General features: G+C 44.4%; 2 protein-coding genes across 2 annotated transcripts; one reads left to right on the top strand and one right to left on the bottom strand.

Moving 5' to 3' along the window:
- Nucleotides 1–464: 464 nt before the first annotated feature.
- On the top strand, nt 465–5,346 carry islr2 (immunoglobulin superfamily containing leucine-rich repeat 2). The gene is made up of 2 exons (XM_076266749.1): nt 465–793; nt 1,601–5,346. The coding sequence occupies exon 2, from the start codon at nt 1,610–1,612 to the stop codon at nt 3,731–3,733; it is 2,124 nt and encodes a 707-aa protein (XP_076122864.1). The 5' UTR covers nt 465–793; nt 1,601–1,609; the 3' UTR covers nt 3,734–5,346.
- Nucleotides 5,347–7,170: 1,824 nt separating this feature from the next.
- stra6 (signaling receptor and transporter of retinol STRA6) lies at nt 7,171–24,750 on the bottom strand. Its single transcript, XM_076298527.1, has 17 exons — nt 24,680–24,750; nt 23,722–23,788; nt 22,428–22,510; nt 21,777–21,910; nt 19,600–19,766; nt 18,157–18,282; nt 17,272–17,342; nt 16,167–16,243; nt 15,944–16,005; nt 15,409–15,571; nt 14,288–14,363; nt 13,094–13,227; nt 12,184–12,301; nt 11,458–11,559; nt 10,509–10,672; nt 9,385–9,516; nt 7,171–7,556 (listed from the first exon to the last, which is right to left on the bottom strand). Exons 1-17 carry the CDS (start codon nt 24,748–24,750, stop codon nt 7,318–7,320), a joined length of 1,986 nt encoding a protein of 661 aa, XP_076154642.1. The 3' UTR covers nt 7,171–7,317.
- Nucleotides 24,751–27,861: the final 3,111 nt, after the last annotated feature.

Genomic DNA, 27,861 nt, shown 5'->3' with positions numbered 1-27,861 from the left:
TGTCATCTGTTACAGTCAACGTAAACAACGGGACAACCATTGAGCAACGTTATAAAGTCTGATCTCACACCTTGTAATTTCATGACTGCGTTTAAAGTCAATAGGCTAATGGGTTTTTACCAACTAAAACAGTTAATCCCCATGGCGCATCAGAACAAAATCCTTATACCGGTAGGTTTCGAAAATTCTGGAAAGTCTTTGAATTATTTCATAATTGTGCTCAGCTAAAGACTGGCTCGTGTTCTTCTGTGACTGGTATTCATCTGCACGACAGTCCCCTAATTGGTTTAAAAATTAAGAATTAAGAATACCTTTAAAATCAAGTAGGCTAAATGGTATGATCAGCTGCTGTTTTTATTGTGTTGGTCTTCACAATGGAACGAGGTCAGGGATGATCTTTAGGAAGCTAGATGAATTAAACATCAGTGTCTAAATTATAAATATTCATTCGGGATGGCAAGGACCCTGTAGCTTTAACATGGGAGAGATGGGAGAGGCCGCGCGTTCACAAGCCCTCCCCTTCCCCTACGAAGGCGGGAACGCGCAATGAATCCCACTCAAACTCAACCGCACAGAGAAAACAGCCTCGGGATTGTTCAACATCACACTGAGACAAAAATGTCTCCTCGTTTGTCTTTCACCAACATCATCACCGCCTTCCAAAGTCATGCAAGAGGATCGAATATATGCTACAATATTCCTGCACTAAGCCTCTAATATCTGTTCATATTAAATACCACTGCTGTTCCTTACAAACTATATTGCATTAAAGGACTTGGAAATCCATGATCAGGTAAGACCATTTCTGAGTAAGGAAGGTGTTAAACTATAATCTACCAAAGGGAAATTATGCGATGTAAGGCAAGAATGTGTGAAAAAGTGTACAAATGAAAAATTCTTGAACTTATTCAGTCTCGTTTTCGACTTTCCATGCGATGCGCAGTAGCAGATGTAGTTCTAGTGCATGCTTTGTAATTTGCGTAAGCTTATTATCATTTATCCTTAAATATTATTTATCATTGTGTGTGGGGGAAAAGGTCGCCAAATCAAATCATGATCATCTGTGTGCCAGACAGGGGTGCTTTCAGCACCACGGACAGAGCTCTCACAGTGCTGCAGAAGGACAAGCGCTTCCACGTCGTTTTATAAAATGTATTCATGAACTTAGTAGTTCGGAATTACTGAATATATTTCTGTATTTGTGTATTCGTGTGCAGTAGAATAGTAGAAGTAGAATAAACTACACCCAGGGCTGGTTTAGAAAAAAAGGCTGATGATTTGGTGTTGTGATCTGCTATTAGTCGACGCAAACTGTAAACTGTAAAACGCGAGCTTTATTTTGCCTGTCCGTGAGTGACTTTTCTGCGCTCTTCCGAGCTGCAGCTCTCGGTCCTGCCTAAACAGAATTCACACACTGCCCCACATTTCAAGTGGCATAATAAAGCTACTGCATTTCTGGCACAAGAAGGTGATCAGAAGCTACATAGTCACGATCAGGAAGTTCAATGTATTTTATTCCAAGGTGTTTTTTTATGATCAGGAAATGAAAATGATCAGTTCATTCTGGGTATTGCAATACTAACCAGTGCTTTCCTCGCAGGTACTGAAAATGGACTCCAGGTACCTGCTAATTTTCGGCTTATGGACTGTGGCGATTGGCACAGTGCAGGGCTGCCCTGAACCCTGTAACTGCATGGATAAATATTCTGTTCAGCTTGCGGACTGTGCTTCCAAACAGCTGCTTCTCGTGCCCGTGGGACTGCCTTCCAATGTAACGACCCTCAGCCTGTCGGCCAACAAGATCCAGGTGCTCAAGGCCAAGAGCTTTGTCGATGTCACCATGATTACCTCTCTGTGGCTTGCCCACAACGCCATTGTCACCGTGGAGCGGGACACCCTGGCCCCACTGGTCAACCTGAGGAACCTGGACATCAGCTACAACAAGATCGTCAACTTCCCTTGGGAGGACCTGGTCAACCTCACTGCTCTGCAGCTCCTGAAAATGAACAACAACGAGATGGTGTCCTTGCCCAAGGATGCTTTCCTCACCCTCAAAGAGCTGCGCTCACTCCGCATCAACAACAACAAGTTCACCACCATCGCGCAGGGCACGTTCGAGTCCCTCAGCTTGTCTCACCTCCAGATCTACAACAACCCCTTCACCTGCTCCTGCAGCCTGGAGTGGCTGAGGGACTGGATTCGAGGGGTGACCATCACGGTGCCTGAGCAGGAGAACATTGTGTGCGAGTTGCCCACGCACCTCAAGGGGGTGTCCGTGGTGAATATGCCCAAAATGGACTGCAAGGCACCCACTGTTACCATCACCCATCAGCCCAACGTTGAGACCACTGAGCTCTATGAGGGATACAAGGTCATCTTGACCTGTGAGGCCCAGGGCAGTCCCAAACCAAAGGTCCAGTGGGACGTGGTAAACGGGAAGCAGCACTTCCAGTTCGCTCTGCCCACTTTTGTGGAAAATGCTGAGGTCCCGATCAACAATGCAACGACCAACACACGTTTCCTGGTGTTTCAAAATGGCACCGTGATCATCCCGCGCATGAGCAAGAAGGAAGATGGCAACTACAGCTGCTCTGCCGCCAACGAAGTGGGCAAAGCTGAGGGCACCGTCAAAGTGGTGATGGCTGGCACCCCAAAACACGCCATTGATTCCGGGCTGGACACTTCTACTGGCAAGGTGCGCCCACCTGTCGGCAAACCTGGCCCCAAGATCTCCATTAACAATGTGATCAAATCCGAGGATAAACCCAAAACACTTCCAACCGGGTCAGTCTCTGTTACGGCTGACTCAGAGAAGATAGGAGAGGGCACCAAAGACCTGCCTTTTGCCAGCAAGTGTGGTGTAAACGACGGCACACAGTACATATCTAACCACGCTTTCAACCTGAGCCTGGACGAGCTCAAGCAGTACACCTTTGATTTCGGGGTGATTGCGCTGGAGGTGTCCGAGACTGAGGCCAAAGTCCAGCTGAACCCACTGAAGCTGGCCAACAGCAAGTCAAACCTTCAGATCAGCCACACCCAAGACCTGCAGACCGTGGAGAAGGAGCCCTTCAGCCTGTACCAGACTATCACAAAAAAATCCCCCCTGGACATGCTTTACCTTTGTGTCAGCACTGGCAACGGCCACTCGGTTGTTCAGTGGTCCAAGATTGAGGATGGCGTCAACGCCTATCGTTTCCAAGGCTTAAAGCCTGGCACGAATTATACACTCTGTCTCACCTATGGGGGTCAGGACTGTCAGGTCCAGGTTGTGTTTACCACCAGGAAGAAAATCCCCTCACTGCTCATCATTGTGGTGGTCAGTATTTTCTTGCTGGCTTTGGCTACTGTACCTCTGCTTGGAGCCACCTGTTGTCATCTGTTATACAAGTATCAGGGAAAGACCTACAAGCTAATTATGAAAGCTCAAAATCCCGACCAGATGGAGAAAAACATAACTACTGATTTTGACCCGAGAGCCTCTTTTGTGGAGTCGGAGAAAACCTTCAATCCGAGTGAGCTGGGTGATGTTGAGGGAGACGCAGAGGGAGAGGAGGATGGGGAAGGTGAAATGGAGGGCAGCGTGGTAACAGAGTCCATTGCCGGCTCGCAGTCCAAAACGCAGGAGGAATTCGAGGTGGGGTCTGAATACAGCGACAGGTTGCCCCTAGGGGCCGAGGCTGTGAATATTTCAGAGGAAATCAACGGCAATTACAAACAGCCTGGTCGCTGAGTCAATTTCATAACGGTCAAAGATCTTGTAAAATAGTAACTTTTAATCATGTTATCAACCAGAAATCTACCAACCATTTCACATGTAATCGCCCTGATAAAGGTGGGTTGCCTATTTTACCTCAGTGCAGTGTCAATCGATGTATAGGCTATGATTTTCCAAATGGAAGGGAGGTTTATGAAACTAAGACTGAGCGCTCTGGATAGGGCGAACGGATCACCCGTCTTTTCTGAGAGAAGAAAATGTACAGTCAAACGTAGCCTACGGAAATGGGCTACTTCATAAAAAAGCCAATCGAATAAAACTTTGTAGTCATCAGTGTTTACACATTTCGACTGATAGTGGAACGAATTTTATGAAGGGCGTAGGCAGCCGCAAGCGTATCATTTGTGACATTTCAGCGTCCGCTTCAGTCGGTCGGATTGCTGGATAGCCGTGTTACATTGAACGTGTCCAGGCACTGACTAGTTCCATTGTTCTTCGAGACTTAAGCTGATGATACACAAAGCAACTTTTTGAGCAATGTTACCGGCAATGTTCGTGATTATTGTTGGTCCATCACAATCCCAATCCAATATTGGACAATATTGAACTGTAATCATCAATAGGCAAATTATAACGACCATCCTACACAGAGAGGTGGTTGTGTGGTTGCGCAGCACCAGCAGCATTGCTCAAAAAGTTGCACCATGTATCGTCACCCTTAGGGGGATTTCACTTTACCCATTGTCACAGCATGTACGTACAGTGCTTGAAAAAAGTTAACTCAAGCCTATTTCAACGGACGCTGTTAAATGTAATGTGAGACTCTAAAACGTGTGACTTTATGACGAACGGGTGCTATCCTCTCCTCTCCGGATTGATTCTGAACGTGTCTTTTCTCTTCTCTGAGATACTTGTTCGTGGCATGTCACACAGAAGTATTTTAATGTGTGTTTCATTAGAAAATAGGACGATAGATATCCTAAATGTTTATATGTGATGTTAGCCCATCAAATTCAAAAGATTTCTCTTTTATATGATTACAAATCGTCGATTTCTACTAGCCTATCACCATAATAGCGCAGAAGAGCGCGTGGAGGTTTCGAGTGTTCTGTACATTGACGCATAGTGACTTGTTTTGTGATCAGCTGTCTGCCGATGTTGAAAAAAAATCCCAAGCGTTTTCAGATTTTGATATGATTTTATGTACGTGAACTTAATAAAATGTAAGAAAAAGAAATAAGATGTTCGTTTTTATTTAACAACATGTAATCCAGTAGGCTACTTTTTATGTAACCTTTTTTCTTTTTCTTAAAATTAAGAGGATAAAACACTGAAAACAAAGCGTGCAATTGATTCCTACTATACTATACTACTACTAGGCCATACCTACTGAATTGCAGGCTGTGAGACTATTTTGTTATTCGGAGGACATATGTGGGCGTTGGTTAGTTTGAAAGATCTGCGGGAAATGTTTGATTCTGTTCAACTATGGAAAAAAAGAGAAACATCAATAAAACTTAAATTGACTTTATAGCTTTATAGCCTATATCTATTTTGCTACAGTTACTGTAAGTCTGTTTGGCTGGACTGACATTTTGGTGCTGTTTAAATTATCCTCAATATAAAAAGTGTGTGTGTGTGTATATATATATATATATATATATATATATATATATATATATATATATATATATATATATATATATATATATATATATATATATAATTATCCTCAATAATAAAAATAAATAAATATATGATATATATAAACTAGACGGAAATGAATAGGCTACTCTAGATCAGATTAATCGTGCCTTTGTTTTCTCTGTTACAAAGTAGATCAGAACAGGTTATTACGTCACATGATCGGCTACTCAATTTGCAAAGTGCCCTATGCAACCTGAAAAGACAAATATTTTATTGGAACACTCGTATGTACCTTTTATGGAAATGTGCTGATATGTTTCTTCTCGGTCAAAAGAGAGGATGCGTGAGATTCCATTTAACACAGTGGATTCAACAAGGCGACTTTCTTGCCTTTGTTCTCTCGCATACAAGGTATACTGCGAAAGATTCTGGCCGAATAAAATGCAGCTATAGCGTATACAGCTGTAGGCTAATAGCGTATCAGTTGATCACAACTTTAAGCTACATCGTTTAAGTTTTGTTTCATATTCTTTTTTCTTTTGTAAAAGAAAAAACGGTCCGTAGGTAGCCTAGGCCTACACAATTGTACACCGTTGACAAAGAATCCCAAGAGCGCAAAAATACATTTTCGATAGAAAGAAACCATATGCCAACTGTAGATTTATTTAGAACTGTCAATACAAAATTAGCCCAAAACAACAACAAAAAAAATAAAGCATATAGGTTAAGCCTATAGTAGCAGATCAGTTCAGACTACATGCAACATGTTGAGCAACGAGAAGAACGTTTTATTTTATTTATTTTTACAAAATAACGCGGAACGTCTTTCTACAGTTATATGCCTACGGAGGAGACTAGTCTAACATCGAAAAATATCGCTTTTCAGAATATTTTCTCAAGGCTCTCCATAACCCCCACGGAGCGCTGCATTGTTTCATTTGTTCTTTCAAAATAACAGTTAATCTGAACAAATTTCACCGAAATAAAGAATAATCTCAAGTTTTATTGTTCACACTTCTGTCTTTTAATCACAAATAAATTCACTAGATTTCCTCAAAAGCAACGTGAGACATGGTTCTGACACATAAAGAGCAGCAACATAGAGAAGAAGCTGATCTGTAAATGAAGGAACAAAGGAGAGATGAGAGCAGAGTGTCCAGTGTTGAAATAAAATTTCACAGTAAGAGATGAGAAAAACGGTTGCACAAGACAAATAATAGATGACAAACAAAACAGACAGGTCAAGCTATCTAGTATATAAATAGTTGGATCTGTCCATACTTAACTATATTATTATTCTTTTCAAAACTGGTGACCATTTCACCAATATGTGTGTGAAATTATAGGCACTTCAAATTAACATTAGCTAAATCTTCAAAATAGAACACTTTGTACATTCATAAATATTCTAACCTTACAGAAATGGTTAGAGACAATGTCAGTGCCACGCCAATTTGCTGATAGTCGAGTTGTGTATTTCTGAACATAACAGTCTCAAACACACACACACACACACACACACACAGCCCATACAGGTCATTCACCCACCCATGCATACATACATGCTGTACGCTCACTCATATAGATAACCAAATCACTGCCTGCTTTTTAGAGAGACTGTCAAATCAAGGCATTTAGCGGCTAAATGTCTCACGGACATAGCTGTTAAATAGCTGGATTGAACTCCCACACCCCACCCCACCCCATGAGACTGAACTGAGTTTGTCCTGAAGCGCTGCGCTATGTGAGCGCACTCACTTGAGTTCACCCAACGCAGGTCAGTTCTACAGCAGCAGCAGCAGACAGATAATACTAGCATCTTTAATATGGCCAAGAGGGGAGTCCACAGCAGGCCCACGCGCATGTGTGAGAGACTAAGAGGCCCGGTGGCTTGGAGTGCAGTGTCAGGCTGGACTGGACTGGGCAGTCGGGGGTCACTGGCTGGGTCCAGCTCACTTGGAGCCGGCGCTCTCCGCCTCCTTGCTGGGCTCCTTGAGGATGCTGCCGTCCTTGCCGGCGCGGCAGAGCGTGCCGTTGAAGAAGCCCTCGGAGGTCTGGCGCTGGAAGTGCTTGCGCGAGCCCACCAGCGACGGGTTGTTGACCAGCGTGTAGAGCAGCTGCCAGTGGCCCCGGGCGCGCTTCGCACTCGACACTTTCTTCTGCTTCTTCTCCTGCTGCACCAGCTGGATGCCTGTGAAGGGTTAACACAGCCAACGTGAGATCAACAACTCGGAACCCAACCACACACACACACACACACACACACACACACAATGCATGAGTTTCATTAGGCTTGAATGATTAGAGGATGGAATGAGACTGAGAAAAAGCCAATACAAGCCAAAAATGTGTTTTTTAAAAAGGTCTAGAGCCATTGATGGATTCAGTGATGTGACACTTCACCACCCCCCACATTTTGTGATCAGTTAGTCTGCACTGAATAGCAACTCCCCATGAGTACATAGGAAACCACAGAGATTATTTTTCGAAGATGATGTCTAATTTGTACACAAAATCAATAAATGTGCTTTTAAAATGACCGTACCAAATTGTATAAAAGGGTATACAGCACTTGTTTTTGTTTACAGTAAAATTTCTGTATATTAAGGAATTTTAATAAAATAAAAGGAAATTTAGTCGAAATTTGACAAAAAGTGTTTTGGATTGGAATCACAGACTAAATTTGTACTGAACTCTACTGCATTGCATGGTGATGTCTGATAAAAGTACATGAATAGATTCACAGCATTCTTATAATGGCAGGTGTTGATATAATCTTATGCGCACAGTAGGAACATATTGGGCTTACAATTACACCCTGTAACACCAAGCTCTATGGGCAGCATAAATATGAAGCAGTCAATTAGCCAGACCCATCTGCGTAATCCACAGCTAATCTCCACCAAAAGAACGGCAGTTGTTCACTCGCTCAAGGGAGCGCTGTGGCTGCAACAAAATGCACCAGGGTAGTGGGTGGGGTTGGCGGGGTCACAGGATTTATAATCTGATGAATCACACACACACACACTTGGATTTTAGGAGATTATGAAATGATACACAAGAGTGAATGTGTGTCGATCACCATACAGTTCCCAATTATCCTCCTTTGGTCTTACTGAAACACGCTGCGTGGGTTGACAAGGATGCAGTTAGATTCATCCGACACTCAAAATGGAAATGCGAAAGAGGATGTATCAAGGAAAGTGTGTGTGGGTAGGGGGTGGGGAATAAAGAGACAGTTGAGTTTCCTGGCCTGGAAATCCAAAATTAAGACGTATTGTTGACAGGAAAAATATGCCCTGGTGTCACACACACACACACTCCGCAGTGAATGGAGGCCACAGCTGAGGTGCAGCTGCTTAGAGAGAGAAGACATGCCTGATTGAGGGCAATGGAGAGGCCATGTTAAATGATTGCTCAGCGTGGCCAGATTTACACTGACAGATTCAATCAGTATAAAGATGTCTGCCTGCCTGCCGGCCCCGTGCCAGCGATGTTGATGAATCCATTTTTTAGACATTAGGCAGGCCGACGGCACATCACACCGTGACGGCTCTGGCCTTGACAGGGTGGAGAGACACAGCGAGGCGGGTGTCAGTGAGCACTGACTCATTGTTCATTCTGAATCAATTTTTTCTCCCAGACAACGGAGAAGCCAGGGATGTATCAAACTAAGCTCACCCTGATCATTCTCCCTAATGTGGCCTCATCTAGTATTTTTACCTCTGTCCTTAGCACACTGCAGTCACTTGTAGGTCTAAATGTTTCTCTGTGACATTCACCATTTATGCATGTGTGCCCCCATTACACATATTTATTTGATGTTATTTATGTCACAACTTCTCTATTCCTGTTAGTAAACAGGAGAGAAACAAAAACACAAATCCGAAGAACATATTGTTATCTATTATTTTTCACATTGGAGATTTACAGCTCATTTAGCCTGCTATATGAGCAGTTTTTTATTTTATTTTTGTTGATGTTGTCTATTGAGTGTGTGTCCTGGGCAAACTGCTTACCTTCCTCAGCATCCCTGGTCCGTGGCACACCGTCCTGGCTGCAGATGTGCAAGAGCATGCCGCAGAAGGCCTTCATGACCGGGTGAGATTGGCTCACCTCAATCTTCAGGTAATGGGCATAGCAGCGGTAACCTGCAGAGTAGACAACACCAAGGGCGTCAGGAGGGGTTACTGAGGGGGGAGAGGGGGCAGCTGGAGGAGGATTGGGCAGGAGTGAAGGTAGGGGTGGGGTGGGGAATTGGAGAGACACAGAGAATAACAGAGACAAAGAGAGAGAGAGAGCAGGAGAGAGAGAGAAAGAGTTGGTCCGAAAGCAATCTGCACTGAGATTACCAGCGTGCAGCGATCAAAAGCAATCAGAGGTAATGGCGGCTCTGTCGGCGACGGTTACCTGTCGGTTTTATCGTTCCATACGCATCTCATCTCACCTCACACCCCCCTTTCCAGCTCGCGGCATGAATTGCAAGGAAATCACTGCCTGGCATTTACAGGGCTGGTATCATCTGAATAACATCCAGCCCCTAGCATCCCTCAGAGTGTGTGTACATAGGTACAGCTTCCATTAGTAGCCGTTAGGAAAATTATGCAATTCTCACATTTTTATGGGTACTTGGCTGGGATAATATAGCTAATATAACAGAAAAAAAACACTGAATACTAAGTAGAGAGCTAGGAGCTAGCATTACCATAATGGTGGGAGTGCTGCTTGTGAGAGCATCTCCATGAAATCATATCCAGGACATTTTTAAAACATGTGTATTGAATCAATGCTTTAATATAGGAACACATCCAAAGACCCTGATCAATTACCATCACTGGATATTGCACACTCGCTGTGATCCACACAGTAAATAAAATTGGTGCTGTGAAGACTGACGTTTTTGTATTACAAAGCCTGAAACAATAGAGAATTAATGATTCGACTATGCTCAACTGGGCTTCACTGTAGCCAGCCCTGAACAGGGGCAGATGGATGGATGGATGGATGGATGGATAGAAAATCTCACACTAGTGACAGTCTGGGGGAGAACTGCTGTTTGGTAGAGTGAGATCAACGCAACACACATCTGGGTTGCCGAGACGTTGTGTCCGTACACTCTAAACATGGAGGAACCGGGACTCACTTGGGTCGAAAGCCTCCACGTTGCGGTTGAGGAGGCTGATGTCCATCCTGCCTAAGTGGATGATGTTGAAGAGGGCCGTGATGACCACCCTCCAGATGCCCAAGAGCACACCCAGCAGGACATTGACGGGGAAGAGCAGGTAGGTCATCAGGAACAGACTACCCCTGCAGAGAGACAGAGACCGGAACATTCCCTCACATCAGCATGCCTCGCGTGGAAGTAAAGCTTTACACATACAACACACAAATCATCACTTTGGACTCAAGCATGTAATACAGTTGTCTACAGTTGTCTAATCTAATGTAGCAGATGTTTGTCTTACAGTTCAAACATGGAATATGTGTTATTTGCATATGTGTTCCCTGAGAAGTGCTGTATAGCCATGACCCTGGGACCCTTTACTGTGCCAACGTAGCTGCAGAATGATCTTAAGATATGATAAAGTACCACATTAACAGAATAATTTCAAATCCATCATCAGCCTTATCTTATATTCTGATCCATTTGAGCAGTCCCATGCTACTGCCCCTGAACTGGACCCACACTACTGCTGATTAGTTCTGACCTCTTCCTGACCCTGATTAGGTCCTGATGCAGTGTGGATCTGCCAGGTCAGTGCCAGACCTAGGTGGGGATCACATCTGCCAGCGGCAAGCGGCAGCGGCAAACGTAACGCAGCGATCAGAACATAATAAGTTTTATCTCGTTCCTAAGCAACAAAATGGTTTGTCAATTGAATACGCTCGCGTTGCGCTTTGAAAGTTGAACCAAGTTCAATGCTCAGCTTGCTCAACGCTAGCGTTGCCACCGTTCCACTGCTGAACCATAGAGAACAATAGGAAACCTGCCGCTGGCTAATGTGATCCCCGCCCTATTCTAGAGTCAGCTGCTGTCTTGGAAGGATGCAAGGTCATGATCAAGGTCACGAGGTCACAACCTTTCACCTTACCTGTTGTGGAGGTCTCGTGCTCCGGAAACCTTCTTAATGAACAGGAACCTGGTAGCCAGGTGCTGAACAAACACAGCCAGGATCAGCATTAGCCAGAAGGGCCTAAACACACAAGACACAAGAGAAGAGGCTTAGCAGAGGCAGAGAGAGAGACTTGGAGAGGAAGCAGCCAGAAGAGCCTCTTCTGTGGGATATTAGATCGATAGGGATGAGAGCCAAGAGATTGCCTGCCAAGAGCCATAGATGTGCTGCCATTAAGAGTACTTAGTTCACCGTGAGGGCAGTGGGCTAAACGCATATCAAGGGCAAGAAAAATGCATTATATCATGCAGTGATGCCCTCAAAGTCCTCATCATTATCATCCTCCTCCCCTTTGATATGCCCATCGTCACAATCATCTCTACCATGATCATCATCATCATCATCATCATCATCACCATAATGATAATCTTCCATCATGTTGATCATGGACCTCATCATCAGTATGATAAGATTGAAGATCAATGTTACATTACATCATACTGGCATAAGAGAGTAACATTCTTGGGTCTTCGGCTCCTCAGAATTGAAGCAATAAATAACAGTGTGCTCACGTTATTGTGCATTTCCTGCATGTTCATGTAGATATCAGTCCTCTGGTGACTTAAGGTGCATTTCCTGCATGTTTATGTAGATATCAGTCCTCTGGTGACTTAAGGTGCTTTTATGGAGGGCACGCTGACTTACCACATGTTTGATATGATGTGGAAGAGGAAGAGGTTCTGGCCATAAAGAACTGGGATGATGACCAGGAACACAGCAAACAGCAGGCAGATGAAAAACACCAGCGTTTGGATGGTCATGCCTGTAGACAGACACACAGCATAGCGATACATGTCAGCAGGCTAAACTCTCGGACGCGCTAAACTAATAAAAAAAGCAGAATTAACAAATACTTGAAAAAATGACTGAACTTCAAGAGGGTTTTGTTTTCTCCTCAAAGAAATAATTTATTAAAAAATAGCATTCAGACACTAATGCTATACCAGACAACAAAAGCATGACACATTTGATGATTATTAATTGCCTACTAAAACATCAAAATATGAAGATTGTTTTTTTCTGCAGAAAATGCTTGCTTGATGTTTTTCAACTACAAATGCACCCTTCACTCAAAAACAAATCCTTTCATGATAGATGCATTCAGCCCCTCCACACATCTTATTGATATTTCCCAGTGTTGTCATGTTAAACACTCTAAAGTGACTAGACAGGGAGGGTAATGCTGGGAGATGAATTCTTAATCATGCATTAGAGTTAGAGCTACAAATGCACAATACAATGAGAAACATAATTTACAAACAGCATTTACAACAGCTAAAACCTATATTTCATAATATATTTATTAATTATGCAAAGCTGTATTTATATGTATTTATCAGTTCTGAATGCAGGACCAGATTATGGTTATTGTTAGCTTAAGAATTCTTGATAAATACATGTAACATTCAAAATGAGAGGAGATTGGAAGTGCAGTCAGGGGCCCTGACGACAGACGCACACACGCACACACACGCACACACACAAAAAAACACTGAACAGAAGAGAGAAGGGTGGTTCATTGCCCAGAGGAAGGTGCAGCGCCGGTGCTACTCACTGAGGCAGATGACCGCAGCCTGGTAGCTGGTGAAGCCCATCCAGCAGACCAGCGCCGGCCGAGATGGCCTGATGCTCCTCTGGCAGTTGAACACGTTGTAGATGTCCCCTCTATACAAGCCCTGCAGGTTGTCCCTGAGAACGAAGAAGAGAATGCAGAGGGAGGGAGGGGGAGAGAGAGAGAGAGATAAAGAGAGATAGAGCGAGAGAGAGAGAGTGAGAGAGAGAGAGAGTAAGTGAGAGAGAGATAGATAGAGAGAGAAAGAAAGAGAGGGAGAGAGAGAAAGAGAGGGAGAGAGAGAGAGAGAGAGAGAGACAGATAGATAAAGAGAGTGAGTGAGAGAGAGACAGATAGATAGAGAGAATGCAGAGAAGACAAAAGAGCATTTTTTAAGTCATTTTTGGGCACAATGAAGACATTAGATGTATTGTGCTTGCAGGATGGAGGCAAATTGAGGAGTAATGAGTTGAATTAAATGGTCACAATTCAACTTAGACAGCAATTTGACACACCACAATTCCCTAGTAATGACCCTCATTTTCATTTAAGAGAGATAATTGAGGCAGTCCCGTCTGCAATAATAGCTATCTAAGTAATAATAGGCAGTCATAAAAACAGTCCTTTTTTATCAGCCCTAGGTTTGTCTCTCTCACTCTCTATGTATGTGTGTGTGTGTGTGTGTGTATATCTGAATATGAGCATGTGTGTGTGTGTGTGTGTGTGTGTGTTTCTGTATATGCATCTGTGCATATGTGTGTATTGAGTGTGTGTAAGTGATGTGTGTATCTGAATATGAGTATATGTATGTGTATGTGTTTCTGTATATGCATCTGTGCACATGTGTGTATTGAGTGTGTGTAAGTGAGTACGTGTTCACATGTGTGTCTGAATGTGCGTGCCTCTGCTGATATGAGTGCGCCAATCCCAATTTCAGAATTCTAAAAGAGACTTGTGGGTACACATGTCAGTGCATGACAAAACTAATTACAGCAACATTTCAGGCAGACCATGTAAAAAAATACACTAGACATTCTCATTTCTCATCTAACACCCCCATAAAAGCCTATCTCTTCCAACAGCAAGTATAAACAGAGGTGATAGCATCGGGTATTTGTAAAGCTGGCACTGCTCCTCTACATAATTGACATTAATGACTAGCTAGCTGTTTTTCTCCCTCTTGTAACTCCTTCTTACCTGTGCAGCACCATGGACCTCATCAGCATAGCCAGGTTAACCAATGAGGACAGGGTCATGGCCGAGATGTAGCACACTGGACAGGGGAGAGAGAGATAAAGATGGAGGAAGAGAGAAAAAATCACAAAGCCAATCAGCCACTGCTGTTGAGTAGACAAACAGTTTCTCAGCCTACTCAGCATTTCTTGCTCAGAGCCTCAGACCATGTCCTTCCCAGCGAAGGAGAGAGAGAAAGAGAGAGAGAGAGAGAGAGAGAGAGAGAGAGAGAGAGAGAGAGAGAGAGAGAGAGAGAAAGAAAGAGAGAAAGAAAGATAAAGAGAGAGTGCCAGGATACAGCTGAGCGGTCCGGGCTGCTGACAGCAGCATTCCTGCCTCTCTGCCTCTGGTGTCGATCCCAGCTTGATTTGCACATGTGGATTTAAATCAGTGTGTCAGACGGGCAGAACGAGCTTTACTCTCCTCCTCCTGTTTGCTAATAGGATTGGACTGCTGCAAGGAGGCATGCGTCAGTGCATGAATGTGTTCAGGAATTCGGTGGTGAAACTGATGGGGGGGATTTTACTCCTTGACCTCAATAGTCTCACTTTTGTTTTCTGTGCTATTTTAGTGTACTGACTTCCAGTGTGATTAATCAGCCCTGACACTGGTCACAGTGTGATAACACCAGTGGGGAGTTACATGTCAAATGAACACTCAGATTCTCTGATCAGTGTATTGTCTGATGGATAACTAATGTGGATTGGCCCTCTAACAATTCACAGAGTTTCCATAGTGTGTGTGGATCAAGCATTACTCAGGGCTCTTCCACTAATCCTTAGACTATCAGTTTCATTAAACTAGTTTTAACATCAGAAAACAGTTCTCATCCTCCAAAGTTCTCTAGAGGTGCTCTTCGAATGGTCTGAGTTCCACTAAGAATTCTAATAGTCCAGATTCTCCTTAGTGAGATGGTTCTTCAAGACTTTTACAGGGACAAACACTTCTGAAGTGTAATCTTTACTTTTATATGTGAACATGTAAACGTTTATTATACATTCTTCTCAAGGGTGCTGTGTGCTAGAGTCTTTAATGATCTCCTCTACTCCTCAACTGTGTGCTGTGTGAGAGAGAGCCTCACTCACCTTCCACACACCACATGTAGTAGATGACTATCTTGACCACCTCCTGGCGGTCCTCCGACAGGATGATGTTGAAGCCGGCCAGGAGGAAGGCGATGTCCTCGTCTACGCCGCTACGTACGATCTGCAGGGTGGGCACTACACAACTGACCAGCAGCACAGCCATCTGTGGGGCAGGAGAGATGGGAACACTTAGCCAAAGAGACAAATAAGACCGTCCCAAAGGAGAGAGGTATCAGAAACATAAAATGGTGTGTCAATGATATGCGTAGGCAGGCAAAAGAAATCAAATCAAATCAAATCAGTAAGCTGTACGTTTTATTTTTAGGAAGACCTTTCACTGACCATGTAACATAACAAGCAACTAGTCTTACACTATGCATTTCTTAAAATAACAAAAACACCTATCTGTTTTAATTTCTGACTGGCTTTGGACACGTCATTCAGAATCAGTGGACTATATAAATACACATTTAGAGTGAAGTATTTGATAAAGGGAATCAGTGGACTATATGAATACACATTTAGAGTGAATTACCTGATAAAGGGAAATGAAAGCCACCACAACAGAAATGGCAAGTTTTAATGGAAACCTGAAAGCTGGAGTGGGAGAACGAAAATCAAATTAGCAACAGAAAGTGACTCAATTCAAAAGAAATTAACTACAAAATAAAAATAACTGAACTTCGTAATGAAGATCAAAGTAATGATGAAAATCAAAGTAATTTTGTTGTAAACTTCCTAATGGAAACCCTACTTACCATCTTCTGGTGTGTAGATGTAGGACTTAATAGCATCAGAGATCCTTTCAAACAAATTGGGTTTTGAGGCACTGGAGCTAGAAATAAATAAACAGACATAAAAAAACAGACAAAATACGCAGTCATCAAGAAACACGCGCACACCCACACACACACACACACACGTGCAAACTCACACACACTCACACGTGCATTCACTCACATATTCATATACACAAAGATCTGGAATAGATATTCCAGGTTCCACACACACGGAACCACTTCCTTTTGGCTATCATCCCTGGCCTTCAAATATCAGCTGGCAATTTGCATCTCTGCCATCTATGAAGGGAGCCGTGTCACTCACGTGCCTGTTGCCAGGTAACGCCCAGTTGGCGTGGGCGTGTCCTTTAAATGACAACCCTGGGCTTTATTATGGTTTCCTGTCATTTGCATAAGTGGACACTAAAGAGCAGCAGCAGCAGTTTAGAGGAAGTGGAGGACCGGACAAAAAAGGCACTGGTCACGGAAAGCCCAGGATTAGCTGCTTCACGGCTTCATTAGTAGCCGGTCCTTTTTCCCCATCCATCTTCAGCCAAGTGACAGAAACGCTCCTGATAAGACCTTAGCATTTTCATTTACATGGGATTTCATTTACATGGCATTTAGACAGATGCTCCACACAGCATCTGTAATGTATATGCCAATGTCTATTCATAGGGGCATTTATGGAGGCATTTACATGGAAGACACTTTCCTCTTTGGGGGGAACACCTATGCTAGTCATGGTGGAAGAGTGACATCATCGGTTTGATGTCTTTCAAGAGGGGTCTAAAGACATATCTGTTCAGCATACACTTAGTTAATTAAGTGGCTCTTATGAGTTAGGGTTTGTATATTATAGTATTTGTTTATTTTCATTAAGCTATTGATAATTAATATTGCATTAACATTATTGTTTATTATTGCTATTCTTCTTAATGTGGTCTTACCAACATTTTAAAACTGTTCACAGTTAATTTAACTATTGTATTGTTTTTATTTGTAAGTCGCTTTGTACAAAAGCGCCTGCCAAATCCCATAACAATAACCATAACCATGATGGGTTTCCAGTGGCGATTCTCACCTTGATTTGGATGGCTTCTTCTTCTTCAAGATCTTTTTCACGTAATCCCTGTAGTAGCTGCTCCTAAGGTCCTGGAAGAGGGTCCGACAAAATACAATAGGTTATAGCATGCACTGCACTCCACTGGTATATTATAGCAACATGATGCTTCTTGTATTTTGTCTTCAAATTCATTTTGATTGCACATATATGGTCAAATACAGATTTTCATTATTGCCAAATCACATATTGCCAAAAGACACCAGTTACCAAACAATAAAGCTTTTATCAGTGCAAACTGTGCTGCTGTTGATCTTTGCAAGGCTAGATAGCACGCTAGTCTCAGACCAAAACTCTTAACTGCTGGTTTCAAATGTCTTCTATATTTACAGTAGTTTAATTATTTTTATAGAAACTTTTTGTGTCATCTTCCCAAAAAGAGAGTGGGCCCAGTAAGATGTGCCTTTTCTTTTATGAATCATCTGAACCTTTCTTGGGATTATTAGAGAATAAACACAGTACTGTACTCTGTCTTTCTCTGAGGAAAACAACACAACCGAATCTGGGCTTAATCTGAGTGGGTCCCATAAACACACAGACCAGTCGCTTTAAAGCTGATTAAAATGGTATGAGCAGCACCACAGCACCACTAACACGTCTCTACGTCACCTGCTTCACACGTTAAGCCTGTTCATAAGCGCTTACGACATGCTCTCATGTGAGAGGGGACGGAGGGAGTTATGTGAGAGGTCTTGACATGTTGATTATAATACTATGATACTCAATACCTTTTTCAGAGAAAAACGAAAATATTGGTCTTAGTTGGGCTTAATGTTTCTGTAACTGTAAAATTATTCTCTGAAGTGGTGCCCCCCCCACACACACACACACACACCCCATGCTCACCTCATGGGTATCGTGCTTGTCTGAGCCCTTCAGGCCTTTGAAGAGAAGCAGTGGATACTGGAAACTAAGGAAGGCCAGACAAGCGATCTGGGGCAGGCTGGTGAAAAGGGCGTAGTACTTATAAATCTGCAAACAAATAAACAAACAAAGAAACAAAAACACATTTAGCTTTTCATTTCCTTTTCACATATCTGCTGTGGATGGATTGAAAGTCCAGCCCATGTGCTGGGCAACCTCTCCAAAGACACGTTGCGCAATCCATCTCAGAGAAACAATAAGAATAGTTTCCATTTTCTAAGCATTCTGAGATCCATAATCGCATTTATTTCAGTATTTGATTAATTCATTATTTTCACACAATACCCCTGGATTTCTTCTCGGGCAAAGAATGCTGTCAGACCAATCAAACTTGGCCAGGTTCTTTGTTCTTAAGGAGATGAGAGTTTCACAATGCCCAGGCCTGGACGCCTCCCTCCCTCCCTCTTCTCGGAGCTAGCGGATGCTAAAATGATTAACTGTGACCAAGCCGCTTGGCCGATGCTGGCTGGCCACTGAACACAGAGCTTTTCAGGCCCCAGCAATTCATTCCCAAAGGCCTGAATAGAGTCTCCTGTGGAAATCACTGTATGGGATCCCAGCATGACAGCAGTACAGTCCTAAGCTTCTGTACATGCATGTCAAAGTCTGTCAATGTTACTCTAATAGAGATGTAGACTTAAAAACGTCATACTGTGGCCAAAGTCTGGGTGCCCGACTTAAGACAAGTAAAGCGTCAAGATGCTTGTAAAATGTTCTGTCAGCCACGGCTGGAAGATGAGGGGAGAAGTGCCTTTGAAGAGAGCAGCCTGCCCGTGGGGGCTCATCCTGGGTCGTGTGAAACAGGGACGAGACGGCTGACAGTGAGCACACGCAGAAGCCTCATACTTGGATTAATGTCTCAAAGATTCAAAGACTCTGATCTGCGTGGAAGGCACCAGATTCCTTAGACATAGAGCTACGTATGAGACACCTTTTCCTGTGTATGACTTTAGATGGTATCCTACTGCTTGGAAGCAGAGTGTGTGAGACTATGTGAGGGGGTACTCAGTCTTTCTCATGATGGATATGACAATACTACTGAGTGTTTGTCCGGCTAATGAGAGAGGACATGATTATGTGATCCAACACTGACTGTCTTAGATCCACCAGTAAAATAAACTGGACTTGAGGAGCTATAGGGCAGTAAATCCTGGAAACCAGATCCAAATGTGAAACACATAATTTAGACGGAAAGCAGCTGTACCTAATATATAATTACGTGGAGTAGCAAGTTCCTCCTCTGTTGGAATGAGAAATTGCAGCATAATAGAAATGCAAGGCCTAGCATTGGCAAAGCCCATCATCATAGACTACTTGTGATTTCAATGGTGCTCATCCCAATTCCTGGATCAACAGCTGCCTTACCTCTGGTGTTCTTGGGCAGTCCACCTTCTGCCAGACGAGGACGCTGAAGTGTGACCAGGACAACAGGCTGCCCAGGACGTAGCCCACCTGGCTGTGCAGTGTGCCACAGGCCAACAGCGGGTAGTAGAGGGCTGGGTAGTAGACCAGGGCAAGAATCATCCAGTACTCTGAGGAAACAGGACAACAATGACATCAGCATGGCTTAGAGCAAGGAAAATTCCCATCCCTGAAGTTAACAGAAGCTTGTCAAGCCCTTGTATATAACTATCTATTTTCAGATCTCAAATGGCCCATTCCTGAATGCCATGCACAGTGCGTACAGTCTGCAGTCCATCTACAGATTAGCAGATGACTTTGGCCTCATGGACGAGACTCTGATGTGGCATCGACTCTATCAGAATCTCATGTTCTGGGACGTGTTCATCTGACAGTCGGTCTAAAAAAACAAAACAATCCAACCATGTGATACAACCATGATGAAATGATGGCAAACAATCATATTACAGCAGTTTGACATAGCTATGAAAGAAAAAAACAACCAACCCTCTTGCATTAGTGTTACACAAACATAACAGAAACCAACCAATTCAATTGTAGCAGTGTCAACCAATCAACCAATATCATACAGCCATGTCTGAAACCAACCATTCACATTATGCTACCCAGCTATGATAGAACATAGACATTCTAATGAATCAGTGTAAAGTCAAGTCACTGCTTCAATGTTGTGAGAATATACTGGTCCGCAGAAAGATGCAAAAACACCATAAGCAGATGTCGACGGACACTGTTAGTTTCTGTTCAGACACAAGATTAGATAGATTAGATTAGATTCAACTTTATAGTCACAATGCACTAAGGCCATTGTTTTGAATCCAGGAATCACTCACAGTGAGAAATGACGTACCCTCCCCATGCAGTGTGTGCTTTAGAGAGGAGTCTACTAAATAAGCACATGTGAATGTTAATGATGTAACTGACATACATGATAAGACACACAATACACCATCACTACTGCCACAGCCATGCTGTCCCATATCTGGAGCCACCGTGCCTCTCACTAATCGCAAGGCCACAGGCGCCGTAAGAGGCCAAACCCGTTGCGCAACACAACACAAAACAGCCCCGCAACAGCCACAGCGGTGAACTTCAGCCGCAGCGCTCCGAACCCAGGCATGATAATCCAGTTGCACAACACACACCTTGAAGGCCTGGGCGTCTGAGCAAAAGGGAACAACAACAAGCGGTGGCTGCTTGGCCAATGCGAGCGGAGCATTTCTTCCTTTCCCTTCCCCTCCCTCCCTCATGTTTTAGACAGAAACTCCTTTTGTTTAGTCTCTTTGAGAAGGGGGCCAAGCGCTGCCGAGGTGTCTGCTCATCAGACAGACACAGTGTAGGGTTCACTCACTGAGCCCACGGGGGATAAAACACACCATCTGCACAGACAGCCTGATACCTCTACAGAGAGAGAGAGAGAGAGAGAGACAGATACAGAGAGAGAGAGAGAGAGAGAGAGAGAGAGACAGAGAGAGAATGAGAGACAGAGACAGAACTGGTATCCACACCTTTATGCCTGTGACTACTTTATCTGGTTACTGTCTGCCATTCTTTCCCTCTTACCCAAGCAAGAGCACATTACATGGACATTAATTCGCTAAAAAGGCTCTTTCATCCCAAGTTCCTTGCACCGCTGGCTGTGTCCTACCCCTGTTCTCCCTCTATTGTTGCAGATCTGCCACAGCGTCTGGACATACTCTACAGGTGTTTCATTTCACCATCACAGGGTGTGCTTCCAGAAATGGGAATTCGATCCCGTGGTGACTGTACGGTTCTTTGCACCTTGTTCTAGAAGAACACACTGAACTCAAAGAACTATAAGAGCTAGATCTAGAAGAACATTCTAGGGAGCTCATGTAGAACCAGTATGAAAGACCAAAGTAAAAGGCTACTTCTCAAGAGCTCCGTTTTTATACATCACAACACCTCACAACAATTATCACCGGGACCTAGCAACTAATTTCAATGGAAGCAAATTCAGAATCAGAATACAGAAAATCAGAAAACTGGCTTGAATCTGGCTTCATAAACAATCAATCATTTCAATTCCCCAAACCCATGTCTCCCCACACCCCAGCCACATGTCTGTCAGACTGCCCAGAACTCTGTCCTGCTCTTACGTCTGTGGGCCGAGTCCTTAACGAAGGGCAGGGGACTGGGGGAGATGCCCAGGCCGAAGAGCTTGCAGAAGAGCACCCCATACACCGCCACCGCCAGGCCCTTGTGCTGAGTGTGGTCCAGGAAGTTTACTGGGCTGCCAAGAGGAGAGAAACCAGCATTTAGTATCAGCAATGCCTGTGTGTGTATGTGTGCGTGTGCGTGTGTATGTGTGCGTGTGCGTGTGCGTGTATTCATATGTGTGTGTGTGTGTGTGTGTGCGTGTGTATGCGTGTGTGTCTATGTGTGTGTTTGTGCGTATGTGTGTGTGTATGCGTATGTGTGTGTGTGTGTGTGTGTGAGTAGTCTTTTTTGATAATGATCAATCCATAATCCATATGATCAAACAAACCAATCCAGTATGATGGTTCCATGTAAAGTAAGTGTGCATTTGTTTCAATGAAACCAACATCTAGGCTTGTGTGTGTGTGTGTGTGTGTGTGTGTGTGTGTGTGTGTGTGTGTGTGTGTGTGTGTGTGTGTGTGTGTGTGTGTGTGTGTGTGTGTGTGTGTGTGTGTGTGTGGCTGTGGGGAGTCTGAACTTCAGTAACCTGTCCCGGGGTCAAAGTCAGTGTTTACCATCCTGTGTGTCAGTGTCACGTGCCGTCGGCTCACCTGAGCAGTCCTGAGAATCCCCTCAGGTTATCGTTCACCTTCTTCCTCCTGGCCAGCACCGCCAGCACCAGCATGATCACCAGCTACACACACACACACACACACACACACACACACATATGTTAGGCCTCCTTTCTGACAGACACACACACACACACACACACACACACACACACACAGAGGGCCAAACTTGCCCTATGACCCTTGACAGTCGTTAGTGGTGAAGACAGCGGAAGACCAAGACCAAGACAAAGGCAGAGATGGAGGACACCCCCCCCCCCCCAGACCAGCCATTCATCTCATCAGAGAGGGGTCACAGCGCCACCCTCTACACCCAACTTCCCCGGACACAGACGTGAAGATGTCCCCTATTAGTCACGATCATTCAGGACCAGGGCTGGGTCGCAGGACCTTGATGATCCTGACCTTTGACCCAGCAGAAAGTCCCAGACAAGAGCTCACATCACACCATGGGTCCATCACACTCAATTACCACAGGGGTGTTTTCATAAGCATCAAAGAAGGCAGAGTGTGTGTGTCGGGATGGGGGTGTTCCTCTGTCCAGCTGCGCGACTGGACTCTATGTAACTCTAGTTTACCTAAGCCCGTATCTAATTCCAGCTATCCAACTGAATCTAAGTATAAGCATAAGTATAAGTATAAGTATAAGTATATATACTCTTTTGATCCCGTGAGTGAAATTTGGTCTCTGCATTTATCCCAATCCGTGAATTAGTGAAACACACTCAGCACACAGTCGGAGGCGAAGCACACACTAATCCCGACGCAGTGAGCTACCTGCTACAGCGGCGCTCAGGGAGCAGTGAGGGGTTAGGTGCCTTGCTCAAGGGCACTTCAGCCGTTCCTACTGGTCGGGGTTCGAACCGGCAACCCTCCGGTTACAAGTCTGAAGCGCTAACCAGTAGGCTACGGCTGAATCTCAAGTTTTCTACTCTTCACAGCTTTCTCACTTAGAAGGATGGTATTTGAGACAGAGTTCTATGCATTCAGCCCAAATTTAGGGTATATAACAGATTTACAAATGGGTTGTTTAGTTGATCTAATGTTGCTAATAGCATTCACAGGTAGTTGTGTTGTATGACTACAATGCCTCTGTTCTGGGGAAACATTTGATTAATTGCAGCTACATGACAGCCACACATAAACTGGTGCAAAGGGCCTGACGGTGTTTGAAAACATTCATTTTTCATTGTATAACTCATTGGGGGCATAGAACAATGAACGAAAGCAAGTGATTGACAGCAAGATGCACAAATGAGAAAGGGCGACTCACGGACACTGCTGCAATGCATATGTGGTAGAGCCTGTCGTCCGCTGTGGGATCACAGGGAGGGATTATTCTGGAAGGTTCAGAGAAGAGAGGAGGCTTGTGAGATGTTGGGGTCTAAAGCGATTACTCACACACATGTGGGTAACTGATCACCCCAAACAGAACCCTGCCACACACACACACACACACACACACACACACACACACACACACACACACACACACACACACACACACACACACACACACACACACACACACACACACACACACACACACACACACACACACACACACACACACACACACACACACACACACACACACACACACACACACACACACACACACACACACACACACACACACACACACACACACACACAGCCCACCCTTTCATGTCAGGAGACCATTTGTAACAGGCAAACTTTTGCCCGAAGCACAGATTACATGTTTAAACCGATTGCTGGTCAATGCGACTAAGCTGGACTCACGTTCCTGAGAAATTTAGCACGTTCTGAGGGAGAACCTTTAATGTGAGAAGAGAACCACTACCAATTGGGGGGTCTCCCACACATTAAGTGTGAGGGCCAGCATGAATGAGAACTGAAAATAGAGACCATGGGTACGATAAGAAGACATCCTAAGTTGAACTGAGCTTTGTTCTGGCTTGCGTTTCCCATTGCTCTGCTGTGCTTACTTAAACACTTCAAACACATGACTGCAAACACTATGACTTAGGGTACAGTACAGATTTTAAAATCCTTTCAAACTGTCTAAAACAAGACACAGCATCATTCTCCAGCACACCATTCTCTCGCATCATATACAGACTGCCAATGACAAGGCCCAGTCAAGGCTTAACTACCTTTTCTATAGACAAATCATTTCATCCCATCCCTAATGAACATAGCCTGAAGTTAGGTTGCAGCAATATGAGATTGAAGAGTTGGGTACTCACTCTTTGGGGGGCTTGGTGGGCATGGCGTTCCCATAGTCATAACTGTAGTAGTCCTGTACCTCTGCACTCATGGTGCCAGGTGTGTGTTACCCAAGTCCAGTTTCTGAAAAACACACCAGAGCCCTCGTCCTCGATGTGGTCCTTGTCCTCACAGAGCCTCACAGTGCGTCCCTGGCTCCTCTTCTGCGGCTCACGCTTCACTGCAGGCAGATGGCAGGAAAAAAGGAAAGAGAGAGAGAGAGAGAGAGAGAGAGAGAGAGAGAGAGAGAGAAAAAAAGTTTTCTCTGAAGTTTGAAAGCGTCGCTGGTGTGTCTGGCACTGCCGTGGCTGCTGCCGTTGTGGGGTCCAGTGTCCGTGCTCTGCTCTTTTTTTCTCCTCTTTCTTTTCCTTCTTCACCCTGTTTCTCTTCTTTTCTTCCCGACTCTCTCGGCGTATCTGCAGGTCCCTCGCTGCTCCTGCAGAGGTGTGATGTGACTGGGACGGGAGCAGGCTGCTGAGTGCCACCCCCCAATCCTCTTCCCCTGCACAGGCCCTTTGTCAGATGAGGATTACTAACAGAGTAACGGGGAGGACCTGAGAGAGAGAGAGAGAGAGAGAGAGAGAGAGAGAGGAGAGAGAGGGAGAGAGAGGGAATGAGAATAGGAAGGCGGGATGGAGAGAATGAAGTGGTCAAAGGGAGGGAAAAATGAAAGATAAAGAGAGAGAACGACAAAATGAACAAGAGGAAATGAGAGAGGTAAAGCAAGAAAAAGTGCACAAAAGGAGAAGGGAGAGAAAGAGAGAAAAAGAGAGAGAGAGTGATGTGAGAGGAGGGAGAGAAATGTTCCAGACAGGGTGAGCCGTGCTCTGCTCCGTTCTGCTCTGGACCACCTGTAGCTGTGGGGCTGGAGCTCACACTCACTTCACTTCACTTCACTTCACTTCACTTCACTTCACGTCCTGGACAGCGCACAGCACAGCACAGCATAACACAGCACAACACAGCACAGCACTGAGTCTACAGCAGGGAGCCTACAGCTGGGAGCCTACAGCTGGGAGCAAGAGAGACAAAGGCAGAGGGATCCCTGGCCTTTTAAGCCCGACACCTAAGGGTGTGTGTGTGTGTGTGTGTGTGTGTGTGTGTGTGTGTGTGTGTGTGAGAGAGAGAGATGCACTATCACACCCTATCAGGGAGTCACACCTTCCATAATGATAACAGGAAAATTCACATTGGCAGTGAATAACTATCCTCCTACACACACACACACACACACACACCCTCTGATGCCTTAAGTGTTAAATAACCTAGGACCACACACACACAAACACACACACACAGCCCCATCTGAGGGGAATCTAGGATATACATGTCTGCACAATGTTACCATTCATCTGGCTAACACAGACACAAGCCCAATTAACTAAGCACTTTGGAAGATAAGTCACTTTTTATGATGGTAGAAACAAAAAGATACACCACAATTATACTTACAAAATGAAACAGGCTTGGCAACCATTTGCTACAGTGAGCTGTAAGTTGAGTAACGTCATAAACTGAAGCAAGGAAACACCTCTTGAATCATTTTTTGTTGTGACATGCTAGGGGAGCACCATATACTAAACTGATTTAGGAACCAGCTACGTCACAGAACAGCATGCTTTCTCTGCTGCCCAGTGAAATCGTTCCATAGTCAAAATACTTCCTTCTCAGTGGGACTCGATCTCTGAGTTGCTGTTTTGGTCAGTGGCTATTCTCATTACCCATTTGCTTGGTAACACTTCGAGAAAGTGTGAACACCAGTGAGTTACTGAGGACAGGAATAGGTCAAGGGTCCTTTTATATTCCCACTCCTTATACCAATGTGCATACCTCTTAAAGAACACAGCATTTAAATAAAGGCAGTGACTGCAGCCGGCCAGTTGATACGCACATCCAGCTTTGCATACAATACATGCATGAGCTATAAATAGAACTGTGGGGAAAAGAGTCACACTAGGATTTTAAGCTTTCCCTTTGTATCTGTTTGTGATGTAAGTTAAAATCTCCATGTCTCTCTCTCTCTCTCTCTTCCTCCCTCCCTTCCTCTCTCTCTCCCTACCTCCCTCTCTCTCTCTCTCCCTCTTTCTCCCTCCCCCTCTCTCTCTCCCCCTCTCTCTCTCCCTCTCCCTCCTTGTCTTCTCCCATTCCCTTCCCTTGATCATGTTTTGCAAGCAGGCCAGCGTCAAAATGAATTGCTCCCCCTCATTATGCCGGGATTAGTCAGAGACCCACCCCTAACACTCCTGAGAAAACACACAGCCGCCCACTGGTGTCTTACAAGAGAGTTGCTTCAGCGGACCCCCAAAACTAATACATCTCCCCAGACAAAAACCTCAAAAAACGACCGGCGAGCCTTAACAAATAAAGGTCAGGGAACAAAGAATGCTTTGAAGAGTGATAATTACATCACTGCCATGGCCCTGGGTCTGAGCCAGAGAGCGAGGAGCTTGTATCAGGTGCAGTTATGGGCGAACACTAAGCCAGGCTAAAACCTCTGAGGCTTGGATCAGCTTCTCACCACCACAACTTGTCAGGGGAAACACAATGAACTTCACCCATCACTAATATGGGCCTGATTGGATTAACAGCAGCGCACTAATGTGCTCCGGACCAATGCAAACACTCCTCAAGTCAATGTCATAATCCGCTCATGTTCGCCTGCACCTCTAAAAGGCCAGGGAGCCTGAAGATGTGAAGAAACAATACTCAGCTGATGGATGTCAGATAAGGTTGTAAATTACCATGAAAAATAGAAACTCTGAAACACATACTGTATTGTTGTGGTTGGTGTGAAGTAAGACTCTGTTACTTAAATGACAGATTCAAAAACAGAGTACTGGTACACTGTTTTAACAATGAGAACCGATGTCAGAGCTTTGATATTCCAAGGCCTGATAACCACACAACATAACAAAATTCAGAACCCGATTCCTTAACTGGCTAACATTTGACTAAGTCCATATTTTCCATTAAACCCCCATTTTAAAAAGCTAAGCATCTGGTCTATCCACAGAAATGACTATAAAAATGATTCCCACAAGCTCAGATCATGGGCCTTGATGCGGCCGACCGCAGAGTCAGGAGAATGTCGAAGCGACGTGTGAACCACAGCTTGAGAAGCGGGTTCACACAACCTGCGCTGGCAGCACTATAAAGGCCTGTT

Source organism: Alosa pseudoharengus, unplaced genomic scaffold (assembly GCF_046254945.1).
Source record: "Alosa pseudoharengus isolate Yale_2024_CS ecotype anadromous, Long Island Sound unplaced genomic scaffold, YU_APseudo_1.1 YU_APseudo_1.1_scf_10, whole genome shotgun sequence".
NCBI lineage: Eukaryota > Metazoa > Chordata > Actinopteri > Clupeiformes > Clupeidae > Alosa > Alosa pseudoharengus.
Note: the sequence above shows the minus strand (reverse complement) of the source record. Positions and strands in the feature narration are given on the sequence as shown.

Coding starts and splice junctions, on each gene's coding strand:
- islr2 (XM_076266749.1), top strand. CDS start 1,610: ATGGACTCCAGGTACCTGCTAATTTTCGGCTTATGGACTGTGGCGATT.
- stra6 (XM_076298527.1), bottom strand. CDS start 24,750: ATGAGTGCAGAGGTACAGGACTACTACAGTTATGACTATGGGAACGCC. Junction 16,244..17,271: donor AAGAAGCCATCCAAATCAAG/GTGAGAATCGCC, acceptor ATTTATTTCTAG/CTCCAGTGCCTCAAAACCCA. Junction 12,302..13,093: donor GGCTGCGGTCATCTGCCTCA/GTGAGTAGCACC, acceptor GTCTGTCTACAG/GCATGACCATCCAAACGCTG.